The 23,626-nt window shown below is 35.4% G+C and overlaps 2 protein-coding genes and 1 non-coding gene across 3 annotated transcripts in view; 2 read left to right on the top strand and 1 right to left on the bottom strand.

Annotated features, from left to right (window-relative positions):
• The window catches only part of Trmt61 (tRNA methyltransferase 61), a 66,917-nt gene extending 48,910 nt beyond the window's left edge, over positions 1–18,007 (top strand). Inside the window, exons 6-7 of the mRNA XM_053759302.1 lie at positions 17,188–17,317; positions 17,862–18,007. Coding sequence (XP_053615277.1) covers positions 17,188–17,317; positions 17,862–17,953 — 222 coding nt within the window. The 3' untranslated portion in view covers positions 17,954–18,007. The remainder of the gene's footprint in view (positions 1–17,187; positions 17,318–17,861) is intronic.
• LOC128678506 (U4 spliceosomal RNA) lies at positions 6,803–6,941 on the top strand. Its single transcript, XR_008405645.1, has one exon. It is a non-coding gene; the product is annotated as a U4 spliceosomal RNA (small nuclear RNA).
• The window catches only part of LOC128678046 (uncharacterized protein), a 32,274-nt gene continuing 26,644 nt past the window's right edge, over positions 17,997–23,626 (bottom strand). The window contains exons 41-43 of the mRNA XM_053759294.2: positions 22,695–22,917; positions 21,151–21,287; positions 17,997–19,275 (exon numbers count right to left, since the gene is read on the bottom strand). Of these exons, the coding sequence (XP_053615269.1) occupies positions 19,099–19,275; positions 21,151–21,287; positions 22,695–22,917 (537 nt within the window). The 3' untranslated portion in view covers positions 17,997–19,098. The remainder of the gene's footprint in view (positions 19,276–21,150; positions 21,288–22,694; positions 22,918–23,626) is intronic.

The raw sequence follows: 23,626 nt of genomic DNA on the forward strand, positions 1-23,626 counted from the left end.
ACTCGCACAAAAAGGATTCATTCATTCAACGTTTACGAACATTATTCTTGTCTATGGAGTTATTTCCATCTCTCTCTATCTTCAGCCATCCTTTTGACCGCCCATACGACACCAAATCTTGCTCCTTTATTTGGCCCTATATGGACTGATTGTTTATGATTAAAGTGAGACATGCGACTGAATATGATAATTAATAAATTATCAAGAGCTAGAGTAAGATCAACATTTATTTTAATTTTCAGTATATTTAGCTCTTGATAATTTATTTATTATCAAATATTTCAATCGCATGTCTCAGATTTCGCATAGTAAACATTGTGTGTACCCCATCAGTTATAGATGGCGCACGTATCATTGCCCAACTGTAACACGGCGAGGCGCTCGCGCATCTGACTATAATTCATTTAGGTGGCGCGTTCCTGTAAATCAGATTGGTAAATTGTACCGCTCACTAGTGTACGGATGCAGTGATGCACGAACTGCACTGGATATTGTGGCGAAATCATTTATTATTGAGATGTTTCGACATAGACAGATTTGGGATAAACTGGAGTGCTCTTCGTGGGGCCTTAATTGAGGCTTCATTTGATACAAAGTCAGCTAACATGGAGGCAAAATAAGGATATAATTTATCGGAATATTTTTGATTGATATATGGCTTTTACAGAATTGGTATATGGCTATAATTTATCGGAATACTTTTGATTTAAATAGCATACAACCAGAATCAGATTTTGACTGCTCTATGATTGGTGGTCCAATCATAGAGCAGTTAAAATCTGATTCTTTAATTTATATCCTACTAGCGGACCGTCCCGGGTTCGCTCGTGTAAAACTATAATAAAACCTAAATCTTGCTCTGAAATCACATTACCTATTGATGAAAGCCGTTCAAAAATCCGTCCAGTAGCTTTTTGGTTTATCGCATTTATATAGTTATATAGTAACTGTTTCTTTATTAATAATATACTTATATATAAACATAATTTTCTACAATTTGTTCTAGTTAACTTATACTAATCTAAGGCTGAAAGAATAACATTTATATTATCTTTAGTTACCACATATTTCCACCAAATTCCAACATAACTAATGGACCTTTCACACTAGCCCAGCGTTGGAATGCAATAAACCTTGTAGTTGCATTAATTAATTGTATAACATCCGCGTTAGTGATCGATAGCCTATGAACAATGGCCGGGGATCAACCAGTAAATATCCTGGTGTCACGACATCTGGTGTGAGAGGTGGAGTGTCATGTTAATTGACAGTTCGAGTGCCCATTATAGCTTGCAGCTTCTGCAACTGGTTCCTATTAAAAAAGTACATAATTCATCTAACACGGCCGGTGGAGCCGTAGAGTAGGACCACTATCGTGTCCGTGTATGTCGAGACGACCGGGATAAAAAACCTTAACAGCTACGAGGCAACAATATAATTCCTAAAGAGGGTTGCCGTTTGCCCAGACTTTGAAGTGTCATAGCTGAAATATATAACATACACCAAACTGGCTGACTAGAAATACTTTTTAATTAGCAAGAGATATATTGATTGTGTTTTTGCCACAATTTATTTATTTATCTGTGAACTCGTATAAAAAAATCTTTCAAAAGTGTATTCAATTAGATTGGCATTGTCATGATTTTAATATTATGGGATATTTGCATCTTTGCGTATTCCTAAATATAAAAAAAAAAATAATTTTTTTTATATTTCTAAAATTACATCCAATTAAAAGAAAAATATTATTATAAATAAACGATTTGTGAGTGTCACATGAAAACTGGCAGTATTACAAACAACTACTCAGTCATGACGAGTACAGTATCAAAATGTTGCAATAGAATCTGTGAATTTCCCACAGATTCTATTAAATCAAAATTCCTAATCAATTTTAATGATCAAAGTTCAGGAATCCTAAGTTCAGTCCTATGTTACGGAGGTTGCACATAATTAATCTATGCTATCTTATCCTTATGCAACCTATCAATACATTCTAGCCCTAGCAGTGTGGGGATATCGCAAGCATAGTAGCATGACCCCAAAACACGTCGGTCGTGACCCACCGTGACCCCGATCTAGTAACCGCTTGGTACCCATTGTCTCTTGGATTTGGAGGTGGTCCAAGTTTTGGGAGATTTGTCAGCAAGCGAGTCTAATTTGGATCTTAGTTTTAAAAGTAATTGTCTTCTTTCTTATGAAGTGTGTTATTGCTAACACACCTAAAAAGTCGCCTATAGGTATCTGACATGACTTTAAAAATGACAGTAAAGTCAAGTTAGCAGTAGCCATACACACCAGTGATAACTTTTAAGTCTACCAGTGTACAGGTTTCCTCACGATGTTTGCACTGGACCAACACCACCACTGCCTCAATTTCAAACTAATTATAATTTCAGTGAAAATAATGTGGTGCAGACCACAGTGCAGACTGTTACTGCATCTTACTGTGTCGAACGAATTTTAATTATGAAGTGTACTAAACTGGTTTCAGAATTTATTTCAGTCGCTAAAGACATAGATATTATTCCACGTCCCCGATTCATTATTTCGCACGACACTTATTGGAAATAATACTTTATCCATCTTCGTACTAAACATGTACATGATTTACAATAATTTTCTGGTTCCTAAATCGTGGTATGAGTTTTTGTAAGTAAACGTTATGAGATTTCTATGCAATCGAGGCAACAAATAAACATTTATTAATTTATAACTTCGCCTGTTTGCCACCAGGTGGCGCGCTCTCATTAAAGCTTTAGATTTCTTATCACTTACACCACACGCCGCGTCTCTGGACTATCTGGCAGATAAAGCCGCTATCTGTAATTGAAATGTGTAAGTTCTGACATCGTATGCGTGTACCATTGCATAAGGACACCTTTTATAACTCTGCATGCAAATTTCTAGCCTCTGTCACTTAAGATATGAATTAAGATACTGATACGGCTTTGTTTAGCAATTCAATGTTAATCAGATCAGTTTAAAGTATTAAGATTTGTTGGGCATTGTAGTAAATTAAATTGTTTTATGTTTTGAGCGGAGGACAGCGTTTTGAGATAATTTCGTTTAGTATAAAAGATAAAGCTACATTTAATTAACTTAGGATAAAATATAAATTTAGTTAAATTTATATTTAATTCACTAATTAGTAATATCTAAGAGGAAGTATAAAGGTAGGCATATGCTAGGACGATACATATTGTATAGGATGAAATATCACGTCACAAAAATGGCCTTAAACATGGAAGCAAATGGTTCCGGGAATAGAGGACGACCCAAAAAGGGAGTACCGATTGAAATACCAAGTGACGGAATGAAATGGAAGAACTAACGTACTTGTGCTAGTGGAACATGTGAAAAAGAAAGAAATACTGGTTAGTACTGGACACAACTCGCGGAGCTCGGATGGCGGTTTTCGAAGCGATAGTTTTTAATTTTTGGCGATCTAAAAATTATCCACTAAAACCAACAGAAAGATTTATTATTAATTTTCTGATACATGAACACTCACTCGTTATTAAAACGAGTAAACCTCTTCCCTTCACGACATGTGCATTTCTCACGATAACTTTAACCAAACCTAGCAAGATAGCTCAAATTTGATAACATTAACAAGGTCACAATAAGCAAGAATAATGACACAGTCCTCCACAATATTAAAGCTATTAGTCTCATTGCCCAACCTTAATGAGTTCATTTAAGAACAATTGTCTAGCAAGCGGATTAATAGTGCCTCTATAGGAGCCTTGAGGAACGGATCTTTATCGCACGTGTGCCATTGCGAAATCTATTGATATGGCTTTGATTTTAAGAGGTTATTTATATTGGCATCCCAATCCCAACTAATATTATAAATGCGAAATTTTGTTTGTTTGTTACCTCTTCACGCATTATCTACTAGATCGATTGTTATGGTACACGGGTAGAAAACAACCTGGATTAACACAGGGTACTTTTTATCCCACGGGAGCAAAGCGCAGCTAGTATTTTATATTCTCTTTTTGAAATCTGTTCGCCCGCCTTTGTAACTGTATTTTGTAACCGGTTGCAAAAGAAGAAAATTTTCTCTTTCTCTGACGGCTTGCAAAATCGAGCAATGCGTTACATTTTTCGACTGCATGAATTGACCTTTAGAACACCGTCTTTCTTTGCCACATTGTCTATGCTTTTGTTAATGTGTCAATACAAAGAAAGAATGAGGACTTCCGGGAAAATCATAGTTCACACAATTTCTCACAGCTTTAAAAAGTAACCAAAAGCAAATTGCACAAAAGGCTTTCCTTGTAATACCTAGTCCGTCGTGATTGCATGGTTTAATATGGAAACAATATGGGTTACGTTTTTTCGCTTATTTAGAAGGGCCCGGGTTTTTGTTATCAATTTCAGGATTCCCTGCCAGATCGTGGAAAATCAAAACCTTTTTTCCACCGTATTATATGAACTGTCAATTTTAATAGATTTTTTTTCTGTGTCTCATCATTGTACAACTGTTTGTAATTTGTTAAATTTTAACTGTTCTTCGTTTATTGGACTCTTATTCTTATATCTTCTATATTCTTATTTTATTCTTTACAACAGCCACTTTACAACAGTTTATAAAGATATTATAAACTGTTGTAAAGTGGCTTATTTTTATGCATTATTTCCGTGTAAATTTCGATTAAAAATAATTAATTGTAAGTGATCTTTAAACTACAAGAAATGCTTCTTAATTCGATTTTTCTTTTCAAGTTATTATATAGACTACCATATATCATTTGGTACGGAACCATCACCTCCTAAGATCTTCTCACCCACAGCATCACCGTTCAGTTACTGTCGATTCATTGAGAGGTTATCAAAAGAGTTGGGATGCTGGGCGACGGACCGCGTCGGGTCACGACATCTTTCCTGACCCTTGTTGTCCACTGGACAAGCAATACAATATTGTGGAAACTAGTTCCAACCCCTTTTTTAATTATTTTTATTTCACTTTTTAGCCAAGATGGAATCTATTCATCAAATTGTAAATCTCGACGTGAATATGGCGCAAAAGTGGTCCAACATTTTTTTATTTTCAAAGTAATCGATTTATATATTCTAATCTTAATTTCACTTTATTATATGGTACATCATTTGACGTGTTGATCGACACGTCAAAATTGTGAGTCTGGTCGAGTAACTGAAAGGTTTTAGAAGATGCTGAGTTATATAATAAAAAGAATAGAATGAAATAATGATATAATTTATTCCAATTCAGACCAGCATTTTACAACAAATACTCTTGTAATTTCCTCATTAAAATCCATTGGGGAAAGTGATCCATCTGTGGACCTAAATAAAGATTCTTACTAAATTTACACATGTTTTTTAATTCCGAAAAATCCTCGAAAACATTTTTTTCTTTTTTTGGAATAGCGAGGGGAGGTCTTTGTCTATTAGTGGAACACTGCTATGTACAATTAATTATATGCATACAAAATGTACATTTTTTAAAATCAATTTAAACATTCCTACATATTATAAAGCAAACTCCTCTGCTGCGTCTGTTTATCTGTCTGTGTTCGCGATAAACTCAGAAACTTCTTCACGAAATTTCATGCGGTTCTCACCACATACTGATTCCTGAGAAAATTTAGGTACATAATTTACGTTTTTACCCGAGCGAAGGCAAGCGAAATTAGTATGTATAGTATAAAATCACTTTGACCTGTCTTATCGGTCTATTGGACACCAACCCTGCCGACCTCCGACTCGGAAGCCAAGAGTCACGCGCGACAAAAAATCGCCGCGACGCGTCGTGACAGCAGCCGTCCATTCACGCGACAACCTGAGAAGATGCTACGTGCAAACATCTGGCCGTTAGACGTGTTAATTAATCAAAGCGATGGTCCAGTGGTTAAGACGCCCGCCTGTCGTCGAAAGATCTCGGGTTTGAATCATTTATGCATGCCACATATGTGTGTATACCAACCTGACCTGTACAGTCGACAGCACATCAACCTACCCAAATTCATTGCAAACTACTTAGCCGCTATTACCGCTATTATATATGTTCTTGCAGGGTAACTTGATGTGCTGTTGACTGTATGTAAATAGACCGCCAGCGCCACTAGCTTCCTAACTATCAGAAAACGGCTGCACCTAGGTCCTACCTACTACGGCTAAACTAGGTTTAGCCAAACATAAGTAAGCTGCACCTAAGTGTAACCAACTGAGACCTACTACTAAACTACTGACTAAACCTAGATCTAACCCCATTTTAGAGTTTAATTAGTAACCATGCTCTTAATCACATGCCACATTACGGCATAGTTTGTTTATATTCTTGTAAGATGCTACCAAATTATCATTAATAAATCACTTACATAAAAATAGCACTATAAAATATATTTCGTTGTATCGTTGCGTACAAAGTACCTAAGTATTCAAAACTAATGATATATCGATAAAGTATACATAATATGCATATAAAGATATTCCAATGCAATATATATAAAGAATATTGCATTGGAAAATAGAAAATAAAAGACTGACTATTTGTTTTAAATTCTTTCTATATTAAAAAATGTCAGATCGATAGCTTACGTGTATTGAAGAATAATTTAATTGAATTAAATCTAATTTTAAAATATTCATAATTCGTAAAGAAACATTATAAAATGTCAAAATACTTGTTTAACATTTTGCTCATTGCAAAATTTTCTCACCAAAAGTAGTTCATAAAATCACCAATAGATGGCGCCACTATGAAAAGTAGAAGTGGCTATGGTTTCGTTCAAGAAAAAGGTTAAGACATTTGGTGTATTTCGTTGAAGTTAACTTTGCGCAGAGGCAATATCGTAACCAATGAGGTTAATCCGAGGTGCGATTATTGCTAGTTGAAAACTTTACCAATACCCCGCCTTGTGGACGTGAAATACCGTCCGCTATGGCAATTTTTGAATGGCTGTAATGGCCTAAGAAACTATGAAAAACTTCCAATGATATGACTAAATCTCATGTGTTACACATACATACACCTGCTTAACTCAACGAAAATTATTATTAATCTTGTATGTTACTGGTTATAAAAAAATAAGTTTTATTTTTCTACCTATTACGTATATTCTCAATGTTATTAATTAATATAAAAAATAATATTATTATTTTACTCATTATCAAAAATTTAAATAAATAAATAATAAATAAATAAATCTATTAGGACAAATCACACCGATTGAGCTAGCCCCAAAGTAAGTTCGAGACTTGTGTTACGGGATACTAACTCAACGATACTATATTTTATAACAAATACATATATAGATAAACATCCAAGACCCGGGCCAATCAGAAAAAGATCATTTTCCATCATGACCCGACCGGGGATCGAACCCGGGACCTCTCGGTTCAGAGGCAAGCACTTTACCACTTCGCCACCGAGGTCGTCAAAAAGTGCCTGTGAAGGTCTAATTTCTGTATAAATAAATTGATGCGTCAAGCATGCGATCTTTCAAAGTATAATTTAATATTACATTTGAGCATTGGTATTATAAATAATCCTGATTCACTTTTAATACAATGATAAATTTTCTATCAATTAATATTGATAGAAAATTCTTAACTTTAGTAAGTTAAGAAGTTTTTTGTCTTGTTGAATGTGCTAATTAATCTATGGAACCACCACTGAAAATCTTAAAAATGAAAAGTGTTTTGTGTTTTTAAATGCGCAAATCTATAATCATCCCGAAATTCCCTCGGGAAGGGAAGTGAGAATTTCCTACTCTATTTGTCATTAATAGCCGACAAGTGACCATGACAAAAAGGTTTTGCATCTTACACATCGATCCACATTTAAATCCACTGACATTCACACTGGGTGAAAGCGCGACCGTATTACGAGTCGATTCGGCTGATAATCGATCGATTGCATATAATCGTATTATCGATTCACGGGGGGTCCATTCGTCCACACGTGCCGATACAATGGAGGCTCGTTTAGCGATAATATCCAAATTGTCAAAGAGTAATCTACCAGAAGTATGTATGGTATTGTATCCACCAATGAGAATTAAGGCTGGAATTATTTGTTCAGGAGTAGGCATTTCTGTACCAATATCTAATATCTGCTTCAATAGAGGACAAGGACGATGCTACTGTAGTATTTTCTAAATAAAAGGTAGATAAACCATTTTTATTTTCTATTATTTCTTGTTACTTTAAATGACATGATTTTTAATAAATGCTGATGAAACTTTGAAGTTATTATGTAGAACCTATTTTCACTAACTACGTACTCTAATAAGTTCTTGTCTTAAAATTCTTCACATAAATGATTCTGAATTAAGTAAATCTTCCGCATATCTATTGATTTTTTTTTTATTTATCGAATAATTCCGAACGAATGACGAATCAAATAACAATATTGAATTACGAGACGGCCTCTGTACCGCAACTCTTTGAGCTAATAGCAGCTGATTTTGTTTGTACAATAGATCGTATCTCCCGGTCTAAGATCAAGGCGAAATTTTGATAGCAGCCTCTAATTGTAATAATTAATTACAGTCTGAAATTAAACTACTTACTTAGTCGGCGTGGGCTTGACAAGATTACGTCACCGTTAGCGTTAGTGAAAATGGATTTTGGTGATAAAACAGCTAGATCCAAGAAAAAAGTTACCTAACTTTGATGAACATAATGCGACAATTTATAAGTGAAAATAGAATAGTAACAAAGATAAATAGAAGAAATTTCCTTTACATATCGCAGGCGCAGCTTTAGTTTCATTCATACTTTATGCAATAGCATTCCAAAAATATGGCAATAACATACAATTCTCTGGAATTTAGCAGATTATTAGTTTCTTGATGATAATGTGATGATTCTTGATTTCTTGAAAATGTGATGAATTGGCAATCCTAATAAAATATTTAAATATTTCCGATCTAAGTAAGTATAAACGTACCTTAAAAAAGTTGCGAAACCCAATCGATCAAACCAGACGTTACTCAACCCCACTTATCGCTTTACCGATTGTAACTTGAGATGGGTCGATTTAAAAACATTAAATCATATTGCTTTATTTTGTTAGGCCCTTATTTTTTCGATTTGTACCAATTTGTTGACCGTTTATACACTTTATATTTATGTAGCGCCAGCGTGAATAATGGACGTTGTTTTGCGTATCCGAATTTCGCGTAAACATATGATCCATTGGCATAATTTAAATGTATCCGAAACAATTTCTATTTTCAATGATTGACATAAGAACTTATTTCGCACTACATAATAGTCATGGCAAAGTTATCAGCGATTAGCTAACACATTATTTATTTGCCACAGACGAGTAAAAACATAAAAAAGTCGATCTGTCAACGATATCAGCACGTTATTACACGGCCAAGGATAATGCGCGTTTTAAAAAAAGAACAAAAAAATGGCGTTGACGGTAGCCGCGAGCGCGACACGCGCGGAATGTCGCTTCAAAAGACATGCATATGCGATGATGCGTGAAGATGCATCGCGGGGATACATTCAGTATTGTCGTTTATTTTGTAATTTTTAGTACTATTATGTACTTTTATTAGCTGTATTTTCAAATTTCTTCATATTTATAAAGAAAGTGAAACGGATTGTATGGAGAAATTGATGAAATTTTATCAATTAAACTATAGATACATATTATCTTAAAGATTTGCATGACCATGTTAAGTAAAATGACATTTAAAGAAATCCCCGCTGCTCTGAGGCACTGGTCCTGGCACTGTTCCTTATGGATGGATAAAGAGAATCATAAACAAGACGATGCAGTGCAGATTGGTGGCTTTTCTACTTTTAACAACTAAATATACAGCCGAGACCAACGCCCTTCCGAAACTCGGAATAGACCAAGATAATATATTTTCGGTCACCCATCCAATGGCCGACCGAAGCAAACTGTTGCTGGCGCACGAGACATTGCGCCATCGAGTTCCTCCTATAAGTACCAAAATGGCCATTTTTTTCTGATTCGCCAAAGGGTAAAATGCCTTAAATCCTTATAGATTTAAGGCATTTTACCCTTTGCAACCAACATTGATACATAAACACCGATTAACATCCCGCTAAAAGTGCTTGCGAGTACATTACTGTATAAAGACACGCCGCTCCTGATTCATGTGCCCCCATTATTGACAGATGGCGCGGTAATCGAGCTGATTTATGATATAACTCGACTTAATCGCTGCGTAATCGAGTGTGGTGCCTCCCGCCGAGGTGAAGGAATTGTGCGTATAGGGTTTAGGGCTTAAACTTAACACACAAACTATATAATAATCAAAAATAAGTATATATTGAATGTTACTTTAACATAGTTATAGTTATCTCACACCATCTGGACATGCTTATCATAACATAATAATGTATCGTCAAACGAAACGTGTGTACAAAATTTCAGCTCAATCGGTTGAAGATATATGCTTCAAATTTGAGTTGCAAGATTCCACCCGAACAGTATGTCTGTTACGACGATACACAATGCACACCTATTTAATTTAACCACAGTCGCTAGTTACTTTCGCGAATCAAATATAATGATGTTATTTTTAAAAATACCACTTTAAAACTTGATAATAATAAATACTAAACGCCATGATAAATGTATGTGTAAGTATGTATCACCACCAGAAACTTCAATACCATCTGTCGCCTTCGTGAGCGTTATCAGGAACATGGGTTTTGGCCGCTACCGACGCTTTTACGATAACTCGCCTTTATTTCTCATTTATCCCCATACTCATAAAGTAATGAAGATATAAACATAAAGCTGCATTCTGAAGACCTTATAAAGTCTGTGAACATACTCGTACTTTTAGTAAAAACTGTCGTCGTCATTTTATTAAAGACTGTAGTAATTTTTTTGCAACATAAGTTACGTATAAAAACTGCCGGGGCAATGGTCACTATTACAGTATCTCATCCACCACAGTTCTGTCCGACCCGACTCCGGGGGATAAAGACGTGATAATATATGTGTATTATTTTTCAGAGATATGATTTTATAGTACCATCATGATAATGTATCTGTTTTATTGTTTACACATATTATGTTGTAATCTTACGCCACCATTGACGATTCTTAGTAAACTAAGTGAATGAATACGTAGAGTATGTCTATAATGTGTAAGTGTGTTTGTATGTCCTTTCATGAAGATTGGATTGGAGAGCTGGAGAGTGACATGGGATACATAGATAGTTTAGAACAAATGTGATGCTTAGATTTACTGACTGTGGTACTTGGATTCAGGTACTGTATTGCAATCGCAAAGGTCGTGTCGTATAGGGAGGTCAAATCGATGGCCGAGAACAGATTAAGTTGGAAAGTGCTCCACCGACAAGAACAAAGTACTTAAATTAATTGATGAAATAAATGATGATTGTAATGGCCTCTAATATTTGTATTGTGAGACTTGTTTTCTGTGTTACATTGCTTTATGTCGAAGAGAAGGAATATGTCTATATCCGTTTATCAGCCATATGACAGTTATGGCGACAGTACCCATGCTCAGCTGATAAATGTTTCGGACGCTCAGTTCGGCAGTGATGGTCGTGCTTGTTTTTGGAGGATGCAGATTCATTGCTAAATATTCGTCAGTTCAAATGAATGCGATTTGTTGTATTTTCATATTTTAGAAGTAAGTTATATAAAGTAAGTTTGATTAAGGTTTTATAACCTGGGAAACTAATTGTGCCCTTATTCAACGAATAACATTTGTAAATGTACAGAATAATAACAGCCTAAATTAGAAGGCAACAAGCCCAAATGTTTCACCACCTTTCTGTATACACATCATATCGTAATCTGACAAATTAACTAAATAAATCTGTTGTGATTGACCAGTTAGCCATATCCAAAACTTGTAAATCATAATTTTTACGCTATCTGGTACTTTATCAGCAAGCAGTGAAACAGGACCTAAAATGCATGGATCAACAGAAAAAAACATTCCAACATAGCAAATCAAATTTTTGCCTTCATAATACCCAGTTAAGTTCATTTGTCAAACAAAAATAGGCAAGTACTTATTTCTAACGTCCAAAAACTACTACTTGTTTTGACTCAAAGACCACAGTAAGGTCTTCGACACCAGATTTCGGCACGGGCCAACCGGCCATCGAGTAATTATTTTAAGTGTCAATAAATAATATAGTCGGCCGGCTTGAGTGCCCGCACGTCTCTTTATCTCCATTCTTAATGCGCCTCTTTGCTCGCCACCATTTTTTCTATTCCATTTTTAAATTTTAATTTCTTTTTTATTTTCCATTTTATTTATGTCGAGTTTAAATTCTGTGTTGACAGCACAGAGGTTTTATGTTATAATCTGGGCCTTATGTTAGTTTAATCGGAATTATGGTCATCCCGTTTATTTTTAGTGTTATAAAAACTTATCTATTTTATGGTTGCTGTTGTAGGCAGGGTGTAATCTGTTGGAACGTTAATTTATTGTATCTTAAATGTTTGAAAGTTTATTAATGAGTGCAGGGCAGGATTGTAAGTATATAGCTCGAAAAAAATATATTATTAGTATTAGTTTTATTATAGTCATTAATACAATTTTAATAAATAATATGTGCTAGATTTTATTATTTGTATTCATGCAAATATAGTTTGTCATCCGTGTATCTCCTTGCCTTGTGGATACAGTAGAAACATCTTTCTATGTTCTAGACATTCGGACCGTATATTTTTTTATTCTTAGACCTGCTTATGCCCGCGGCTTCGCCCGCGTATTTCGTGCGTCCGCTCAGAACTTATTATTGTCAACATCTCGGGTTCTAAGGAACATATCGTGATGAAACATATCAACGAAGCGAAAAACCGCATCAAATTCTATCCAGTAGTTTTTGCGTGATGCGTAAACAAACATACAGGTAGACAAAAATTAAAAAAAAAAATTGTCTTCTATTGGACCAATAAAGACCTCTCCATAATATTTTCCTTTAATATCTCCTATATACAGACATAGCCCACTTACAGTTTTATTATAGGTATAGATATATAGATAATCCCTTACTTTACCTGAGTTCGGACCTGCATTCACGCGGCTAACATTCAGTAAGCGCGTTTCTTCGTATGTATCCCTTTTTATGGCGAATTTATAGCATCGTCTGTTGGTTTTATAGTGCCACCTGATTGGTCCCCGGGAGGTACGAGAGAACAATGCCTGGCAATTAATTGTTTAATAGACTATTAGTTTCATTTATCCTTTTTTTCGTAATGTCACATTTTTACTTTAACATGTCGTAAAATACTTTTTTATTGATTTAAGTTGTTGAGAATCAGTAATATTATTCGTTTAAAGTTAATTAAGTATATATACAGTGTCTTTCTTAGCTTCATCTAAACGTAACGTTGTTAGTGCGACTTAGGTTGTACTTTTCGCTATCTTGAAGTGAATCAAGCTTTTTTGCACACTTATTTTTATGTATTGTACTTTCAATCTTTCTGCACGAAGGCTTAAATAAAATCTATAACCTTCTTCCTATTTTAACGAAGCATTTCTGTAAAATATAACACATATATTGTTCCAGTTATTTCATAGTCAATCTGGTATAAAAAAAATTGTAAAAAAATAACTTTCTGATTTAAAAGATCATCTCTAATTAATTTTTCAAAATTATTTTTACTACATACGATAGTCGTGAGAATCACAATGTTAATTTAACTGTAATCAAAATTACACAATAGACAATTTAAAAGTATCAAACGGCAAATTAATGAGAAGGCAGCGGTGCCGACCACTAAGCCATCTATCACGGCAAACGGTTTGCCTTGCGTAATCGAGACGTGTGTTTTTACACGTATAATGTATCGATTAAATCTGTTAACGTCAATCGCTATCGGATTACTTGGGAATCGATTAGAATTGATGGTGTTGATATTATTCTCGATTAACCCCAGTTAAGCAATGGTAGGTAACGATGTAGTTTTACTTGTAGTCATAATAAGATTTACCTTTCAATTATCATTTGGGTTTGAGACGGCATCGATGTTAAAGCCTTGTTTATGAGCCAAAAGCCGTGAGTTCGTTATTGGGTTAGGTTAGGTCAAGTTTAAAAGCATAGTCGGTTTGCCATAATAGTCATCTCGACATCAGTAATGTATATTGTAAGTTTGGTAAATTAAGTATCTGTTTAAGTTTTCAATTATACACAATATGATATATATATGCCTTTGGAACAGTCAGCCGACAGAGTGTTGTAGAAAGTAGCAGGAAGGGTAAAAAGTTTTACGAACTAAAAAATAATAATCAAATACTAAATGTTGCTATATATAAAAATTGGAATACAATATATCTTAGCGTACTTATAATAACAAATCTGTTGGCATAGACAAGCGGTAGTAGGTATCTTCAAAATTTTAAGGTTATTGTTTACGCTGACCCCTGGTTTCGCGGCGACACAGCCCCGAACGCAACAGGGATGAGAGAAAGAGAATATCAAATGAATAAATGCTTATCATTATGTCTGTGCAAACCTAAATCTAAAGAATAATCCCAACTATGCGAAAGTAAGTTTGTTACCTCTTCACACATTATCTACTGGACCGATTGTTATGAAATTTGGCACACGGGTAGAAAATAACCTGGAATAACACATAGGGCACTTTTTATTCCGAAATGCCCACGAGAGCGAAGCCCCGGGGCGCAGCTAGTCTAATCTAAATAAATAACTATACTAAAGTATGTACTCATAACTATATAATATCGCTACACTTTACTCATTTCTTTTATTTTCTATGTAAAATCTCAAATGTCATAATGATCAGTCTCCAAGGTGGGTTTGAAGTTCATCTTGTGGTTAACGAACACCAGTTAAATTGGCGTAATCTTCACCGCCAACGAAATTATGATATTATGACCAAGGTCCGTAGCCGTTGAGTCTGGACAGCATTAGTAGGTAATATACGAGTACATAAAATACTGACATACTTACAAGACTTAAGCGTTTAGTTTGGATGTCGATGGCAGGACAAAGTACAGTTGATTTTTTCCATAAAAATTAAATTACAATTCTTATATTATTAATTCAATATTATTATATTTAATATTATTTAATTATAGTTATCTAAAAATACATATTTACTTTGAGAAATTAGATAATGTTGTTAATTATGAATGTGTTTCTTGGGTATTCAGATTTTAGAACTAATCGATGTTTTCGTTGACGATACCATTAACGCAGGTACCCTATGTGTACACTCGTATGACAAATGATAGCCTCAATTCAAGTCGGGTAAAAACAAAGACTATAAAGCGGCGGCTATATGAAAGGGCAGATCGCGCCTTGTCATTACCACAGCGCCACCTGGGCTAAAAGCAGGCTAAATATAATAGTTTGTTATTATGCAGATGGCTTCCTATTGCGCACTCTAGGATAATATCTATTCTAGTTGCATAATCGCTCGAATCGTCGCGATACAGATGTAAAAAGTTTGCGAAACCATCTGTGACAAAATATTTTGTACAACTTATGCTTTATTGCAATTTATACAAAAGAGCCTAAAACGTATATGTGTTTCCGCCCTAGAATACTCCATGTGCTCCTGAGGGGACACATAACCTTGGCTGCTGACAGGCAACAGTAGCATTCCAATGGAAAGTTGACATCGGGCAAGCGGGCTTTGTGAAATAACAACCGAATCTTCAAAACTTCGGGGTTTATTTTTACGCTGACCTCGGGCTTCGCAGCACCACAGCCCCGAATGAAACGGCGATTATTAAATTTTTTATTATTGGTGACAATTTGTTTTGTATAATCTTCGATTTTTTTATTCCAAATAGATTTAAAAAATAGTTTATTAAAAACAAAATTAGAAAACAGAAACTGATTGAATACTTTGTTTTTTTTCTTAACTAGGTTGTTCCTCTCTAGATTTATTCATTCCTGAATGATTAATACTTACTAGGTTAGGTACTATTAAAATTTGAAATCGGCTAGATTGATATGCTATTAAAACCTGAGTAAATGATAACAATTATGTATGTGTTGTCTCATCGCCAGCTATTTGGCGTTATGTTCGCAAGGACCCGTCGCCGTGGCATCGGTAATCGGTAATCGTGGTAATTGTAGTAATCGCGCGTCACGCCCTGACCCCGCGGCGTACAACTGGTTACAAAAGCTTTAAGTACTTACATAATGTAAGTAGTATTCAGACATTACAACTTCAAAACACTTCAAAAACATTTTTTCATGTCGTCGTACATCGCAACGATCTAAAGTGTATTTCTTCTCAAAAATCAACAGTATCTTTTACAACTTAAGATTTTATTTATTATCCTGTCAATTAATTATTAACCTCTCTGCTGAGGCGCATTATATGCGTAGAATAAGGATGACAATATATGCCTGAGCAGCTCAGATGATTGTGGATGACTAGGTATCTGTGGTTTACATGAAATGCAAGCGTTATAATTTATAAGATTTAGAAAGATAAATGTAACTTTCCACGGCCTAATGTAAGGTATATTTGCCCGTGGAACGTTACATTTATCTCGATGATCGATTTTTAGTTAGGCATATTTCTGTAATCTGCTACTTAAAAACTATTGACATAAAAAGACAAAGAACCGCCCATAAAAATTAATGAATCATTATTTCGAAGCATACTAAAGGTACATCAACGTGTAACGTAACAAATGAACATTTTGTGCGCGAGTGTACCGTACCATCAAACACGTATTCGTTCGTCAGGTGTCTAATGTCTGATGATCCTCGGCTGCTCAGTGCTGATGACGACATAGTGCAGGTCCAATGGTGTTCAGTAAACAGGCTAATACTGCTGCAATATAAGGCTGCGGCTTTACATATTCGATTTAGTCCAACAATTTATCTTATACGGCCACGTTCAGCAAATGACGCAGGGAACAAAAAGTCTGCCTGCATGCAATGATATTCTGACTTGATGTCGTCAAGGAAAGATCTTTCTTTATCTGTCAAGCCATTGATATGCTTTATTACGCTTTATTGCAACTTAAGATTTCGAAGACTACATTATATTTTTCTTATTATTTATAGTTTTTTTAGTTCTCCCCCTAATTACTTCCAAAGCCCACTATATCAAAATTTCCTCCGCACAAAATCAACATTACAGTTTGAGAATGACCTCTTCAAAATTTTCTATTATTTTTGCTTGCTGTTTTATTATTTTAAAAAACTTTTGTTTAATAAAATACGATTTGTGACCAGAGCTCCGAGAGCCCAGTAGAGGAGAAGCCGAGCGGCGAGACTAGCTACGTGGTGGGCGCGGGGCCGGCGAGCAGTCCCGGCCACACCGGCTACCTCACGTTAGCCACTCTTCCACCGCTGTTTGCGAGAGGTGAGGCTTATTTGTCGTAAAAGATATATAATGTGATTTATAGGATTAATTAGCTGCTGTGTTATGAGCCGATGATAAAAGCTGATCGATCCATGGGCAATATTTTCTCTGTACGACCCATAGGTTGACTAATAGAATGCTTTTAGTATTAAATCTGCCTTATTTGAATTCTGCAATTGAAGTGTACTCTTACGAGTCATATTTATTTTTTTTAATGATAAATTAAGTAGAATCCATAATGGGCCATTATCTACTGTTAGTCATTGATATCGAAATAATATGGAATATTTTTGAGTCATATACACACTAGCGCCACTAGGTAGAAATGTATGTCCGTTACCAAGATAATAATTAAAACTATAATATGCTAGTGTCTATGATCTTGTCTTTGTTTTTCTCACGAGTGAATAAAAGGCTGCGTGTTCGTATAAAAAACATTGTTTTAATTCATAATTATATCTACAATATTATAGATAGCGAAACAGATAATATAAATTTCCTTTTTCACACTTTTCTTTATTATATCGTTATATTTTCTTCACAGCTAAAAGAAATGTGACGAAGCAAGAAGATAAATGTGGTCAAGAAGCGAAATCATCAAACGGAGAAGGCGTGCACTTGGAACAAACCGCCTAAGAATTTGTATAAAAATATTGACGTTCTGTGAAATAAAAGATAATTTAAGTAAAATTCGTTCTTTATTAAAATGAAAAGAATACACTGGCTTGTAAATAAATATAATGTAAATAATCTTATATAACTTAAAATGCAGTCAATGGAACTATACCTCGATTGTTTAACTCAATCTTGACATGTTTTTTAAAATTTACTTCAAAATTAAAATCTTTGCACTTTAGAAGTTAATTTTAATTAGAATTTAATTTCAAAGTCTCTTTTCCAATGGAAATGTCAAGTTTGTGTGTCTTTAAATACCTAAACTAACGGGGTATAAGTTAATTCCAATGAAGAGCATCACCCGGGTTAAAACCCAGTCATTTCAATCTATACATAAAATGGGTTATAACTGGGTTTTATCTTGGATGAACCCATCGCTGGTAACTTACCAAAGTCCGTCAAAATAATACTCCTGTTTAATTTCATGGAAGCATTGGGCAGTGCGAAACAAAGTGTTAATTTTATAAAAAATATCCTTCTAATTCTAAAATAACTTAGGAAAACTTTAATATTCGGTTTGCTGACTGCGTTAAATATATTTGGTAAATAATTTCTATTATGATAAATATTTTTAGTAATTTGATCACCACATAATATTTAATATTTTGCTACATTTGTATAAAATATAGTTATTTTCGTAATTTCAGCTAGTTTTTAATCATCCTGCTTGAGTTTTTTTACACTATAATTATTGTATTATCTTTTTATACCTATCTATTAATAGCATATTAATCCATTTAGCAGCTACTTCAGCTATAATACCTAATTATATGAGATAGTAAAATAGATATTAACATAAATAATGGAAGAAAAAGACAATCTTCATCGACATATTGGAAAATAAAATTCAGTAAAATTTTCTTAAACCCAACTGCGACTTTGCAAAAGATTCAGATTGTTATCTATCAAAGTTAAGAAGATGTGCAAGCGTTCGTGCATAGCGACAACGCTTCTACAAGCCTCTTGGATAGCAGTAGCCATTCGATCATATTTCCATACAACAAGAAACATTCGTCTAATGGATTATTAAACTGTTTCTCACAATTCCACACGTTTCTCACGCACACTTCTATTCGTTTCTCACACACCCGTATGTTTCTCACAGTTTATCTAAAGTCGCTGAAATCAGTCTTGAGTTGTATAGTGGGTTTTGCCGGTTTTGCCTCGAAGACGGGCCGCTGCTGCGTGGCGCGGGCCGTACGCGTGTTCGCTTGGCTGGCCTTCACCGCACTCTCAAGCTTGTTGCGTAGCTCTGGCGATTGCTGCATCATCGTCTTAAATTCCTAACAGGAATAAAACAGAATTGTCATATCGCCAAATAACTAAGTTAACACACAAACATTACAAGTATTAGGTATGCTTACTGTAAACGATAAATCCGTTTTATTGTTCTAAGATGATTAGAACCTCTCCATACTCTCGTATGCAACGATAAAATATATTTTTTTTAATATTTTAAATCGACCTTTTACAAATTGTATTTTGTACAATAATAAATAAATGGACAAAACTCAACGGCCCACACCTAGCACTAAGCTTGTATCGCGAGTCCGTTGGACACAAACCACAGACCATTTAACCTTAAGACCACGCTTAGAAAAATTTATAATGAAAACGCAATGGCTAAATTGTGGTGGGGTGCGGGGGAAGGTAGCTTAGCTCTCACTGGAGCGTTCAAAAATACGTCAAAATTGACAAGGTTTTGACAACTAAATTCTGTTGGGCAACACAATGACTTCAATCGAGAATTTTTAAGGCCAGACACATGTCCCACATTAGTGAGAAGAATAAATTTTTGTCTCGAACAGAGTACGGTCTCGGGAAATATATATCTGTATGACAAACAATACAATATTGCAACAGAAAAATAATATAAAGAAAAGACAGTATATTATTTATTTGGTCTTTATTACTACAGTTCATTATAGTAAATATTGTTGAGATAAATGATATGACAATTTGTTTTGTTTAGACATTCTCAAAAAGGATTGACGTTAGGCCGTCGCAGATCATAAAAAAAATAATCGAATCTTCAAAATTTAAGGGTTTATCATTCATAAAAAAGTATAGCCTACTTCGAGTTTAAATTATGTTTTGTCCCTATAGCACTTTACAATATTTGACATTGACAGAAAGAGACTAAACATATTTCAACTAAAAGTAGGCAGTAACTTTTGATTAATTATACTTTTTCATATTTAACCAAAGTTTCGTCTACGTTTCACTATGACTCCGAGTAAATCTTTTCACGTCCTTTTCGAATAACCGCATAGTCTCTAGGGCTCATACTTTATAAAGCGTCATTGACTATCAGACTTTTTGACCAAATCCTACAAGTATCGCAAACTTTTCGGGATAAAAGTACTCTATAAAAGATAAAAATACAAGGTATCAGCTACCTCAACAAAACCAAATTTCTAAAAAAAAATGCCCACCCATTCGAACGTTAAGACGTAAAGAAGTATCAAACGTAATCACAAGCAAACAAGTCTTTCTCAATAGGCTATAATTCAAGGTCAAGGAATTAAAAAAAATAAACATAAGGCGTTACATACCCGCACACTAGCGCCATCATCGATCGATTATCGTATCTATGTGTCCCGTCACTACTACCTTACACGTGCCAAGGCAGAGCGAGATAATTGTATGTTTGTGCCATATTGATTTAAGTGCGAAAGAAAGAGCTAGATATATTTTGTTCTTATATTATTGTTTCTAAAACAACATGGTTTGGAAAATTATCAAATTAAATTATAATAAAAAAATAATGACTTGTTGGTGAAAAGTGATTCCATCTTTTGTTAGACTGGACGTTGAGCTACACTTTCTACACCATTTCATAGCACAATACGGCATCATTGTTTTGATATTGTTTTTATTTATGAGCAAACTGGCACAGCCTTCGCTTCGATGCTCGCCGGCGGTATAACCAAATAAAAGGGGCGGGGCCCGATCTTATGTAGTGTCACGACATAAGCTTGGCGAATAGATTTGCCGGTGATGCGCGGTCTTAAGGTTAAATGGTCTGTGACACAAACACAGAAACGGACACAACACTTTTGTGATCACAGCTAAAATGTTTACCCGCGCAGGGAATCGAACCCAGGACTCAAGATTGCGGACGCCATGGAGCAATAAAGTTTAAAGATATTAAATACCTGCGGATGCCTGGGTCCGACCCTCGTGAGCCACTGCAGCGCGAAGTCGTGTAGCATCTGCGCGGGCGGGGGGCGGGGCGGGTCCGGACGCAGGTACGAGATCACCACTGGCACCAGCAGCCACAGCAATTGGACGCCTGGACATGTTTTATCATTAATAGGAAATTCACAAGCACGGAAAACTTGATTATGGTAACCGTTTTACTTAGAATATCTACATTGGAAGAATATGTCATGTGCCAGAGCTCCCGCATTTTCGTGTAATGACTAGTACAAAAATCCTAATCCTACTGATATTATAAATGCGAAAGTAGTTTGTTTGTTTGTTGGGTGGTTCGCAGAACGTTTCGACCGCTGCGGTCGCGCTGTCATTACAAATTTTCAAATTATTACAAAGACAAGAATGAGTTTTACTATATGACTTTACATTAATTACTCTGTACTGTATTAATGTCAATTTTATGAATGATTGATTTTGGAAAGGATTCCTTCCTCAAGAAAACTGACGGATTGTAATGACCGCGCAGCCGCAGCGGTCGAAACGCTCTGCGAACCACCCTGTTACCTCTTCACGCTCTATTTACTCAACCAATATTCTTGAAATTTTGCATACATGTAGATTTAAGTATGAAGAAAGACACAGGCTACCTTTCATCAAAGTTGGTTATCCCATATATGCTAATACATAAGTTAACAAATGGATATGTTATGGTAGAGAACTTAAAAATAATAAATATTTGAAACCAAAGTCATTAGGAAAATACTTCATAATCGAACCTGGAATCAAACACGGGACCTCCGATGTAGCATTTTTGACATAATAATATATATTTTTTAAGTGTCATGGCGCCATCGCTCGCCAAAACGATGATTTTGCTACAATAATTATTGGTTACTAGTAACAAGTCAAATGAAATACTCTTTTCTTATTTTAACGCTAGTACATTGACGTATTTGTATACGGTATGTCAACATTTTTTATTCGTTTTACAGCTTACCTTTATAATTATCCTCTGAAGGTTGGGCATGAAACCATTTTAATTGTTAAGATTCAATTTTATATAATATATGACATAAGGTGTGCAAAACTTTTTTAATTTCCTTATTTATGCTTGAAAAATATTCTTATTTGAAATTGTGTGGTCATAGGATTACACCATGTAGTACCAGTATGTATGTTTTTTACGGCTAGATAGGCTCGTTTTTAAATGCAATGTATCGGTAATGTATACCCGTGGAATGTCAAATTGAATTATTTTGATTCGATTCAATTTTTAACCTCCGACACAAAAAGAGGGGTATTATAAGTTTGACTGCTAAGTGTGTTTGTCTGTGGACGTGGTACCGCACTTTATCAACGTGTGAACCGATTATGATGCGGTATTTGTTTTTCCGTACAGCACTCCAACAATGGGTCATCAGAGTCATGGACATATACTAATAGTTTGTAGCTTTTGTAAATATCATTTAATTTGGAGTATGACGAGAAAAAGGTGCCTGCGAAGGCCTAATTTCTGAATGATTTAGATTAGGGATTTACTCACGGGCACCGTCGGGCGCGGCGTCGAGCAGATCGTCGAGCGCCGCGAGCGCGGCGAGCGCAGCGCGCGCGCGCGCGGACGAAGGCGCGGGCTCGCGGCTCGCGGCGCACGCGGCCGCGCGTCGCACCACACGCGGCGCCAGCGCGCGCGCCCAGCCCGACTGCAGCGCGCGCGGCGCCTGTCTGCCCCACACGAGCCGCACCACGCCGCAGCACGTCGCGAACGCCTGCGACGTGGACACACCTTGTTAATACATACTAATACTATATATTAGCTACGCCCCCGGAACTTGGCTCCCGTAGGAACTTCGGGATAAAAGATACTAATGTGTTATTCCAAATTATATTCTACCCTTACCTTTACTAATTCAATTTACATCCTCGTGTTTATCATAACAATGTATTATCATGCATGTTACGTGTGTGGATATCTCTAGAATCGCTGATAAGCATCTATCGAAGAAATACATCGCATGATTCATGTGGCATGGACTGGCCACTTGCTTCTGTATTTTTATGACGATGTTATTAACTGTCAGTGTCAAGCTCAATAAATCAATCTACAGACAGCTTCCGTCTTTCATTCGTTGCATTGGCGCAGTCAGTTGAATATTTATTTTCGTGTAAATCCTTAAATACTATGCCGAACGGTAAATTAGAGGCGTTTAATACGAATTCGCAACAATGGCCGGCATACATACGTCGCGTAAATCAGTATATTTTGTTAAATGAAGTGAAGAATGAGTTAAAAGTGCCTTTATTAATTACGGTTGTTGGCGAATCAACATATGCCTTAATGTGTGATCTGTGTTCACCGGAGTTACCAGAAAATAAATCTTGAATGGTAAAATAAATCTTCAATGATTTAGTAGCCTTGATTAAAGAGCATTTAGAACCTCAAAGATCAAAAATTGCGGAACGTCACGTATTTAGACT

The sequence above is a fragment of the Plodia interpunctella genome, chromosome 19 (genome assembly GCF_027563975.2).
Source record: "Plodia interpunctella isolate USDA-ARS_2022_Savannah chromosome 19, ilPloInte3.2, whole genome shotgun sequence".
In the NCBI taxonomy this organism is placed as follows: domain Eukaryota; kingdom Metazoa; phylum Arthropoda; class Insecta; order Lepidoptera; family Pyralidae; genus Plodia; species Plodia interpunctella.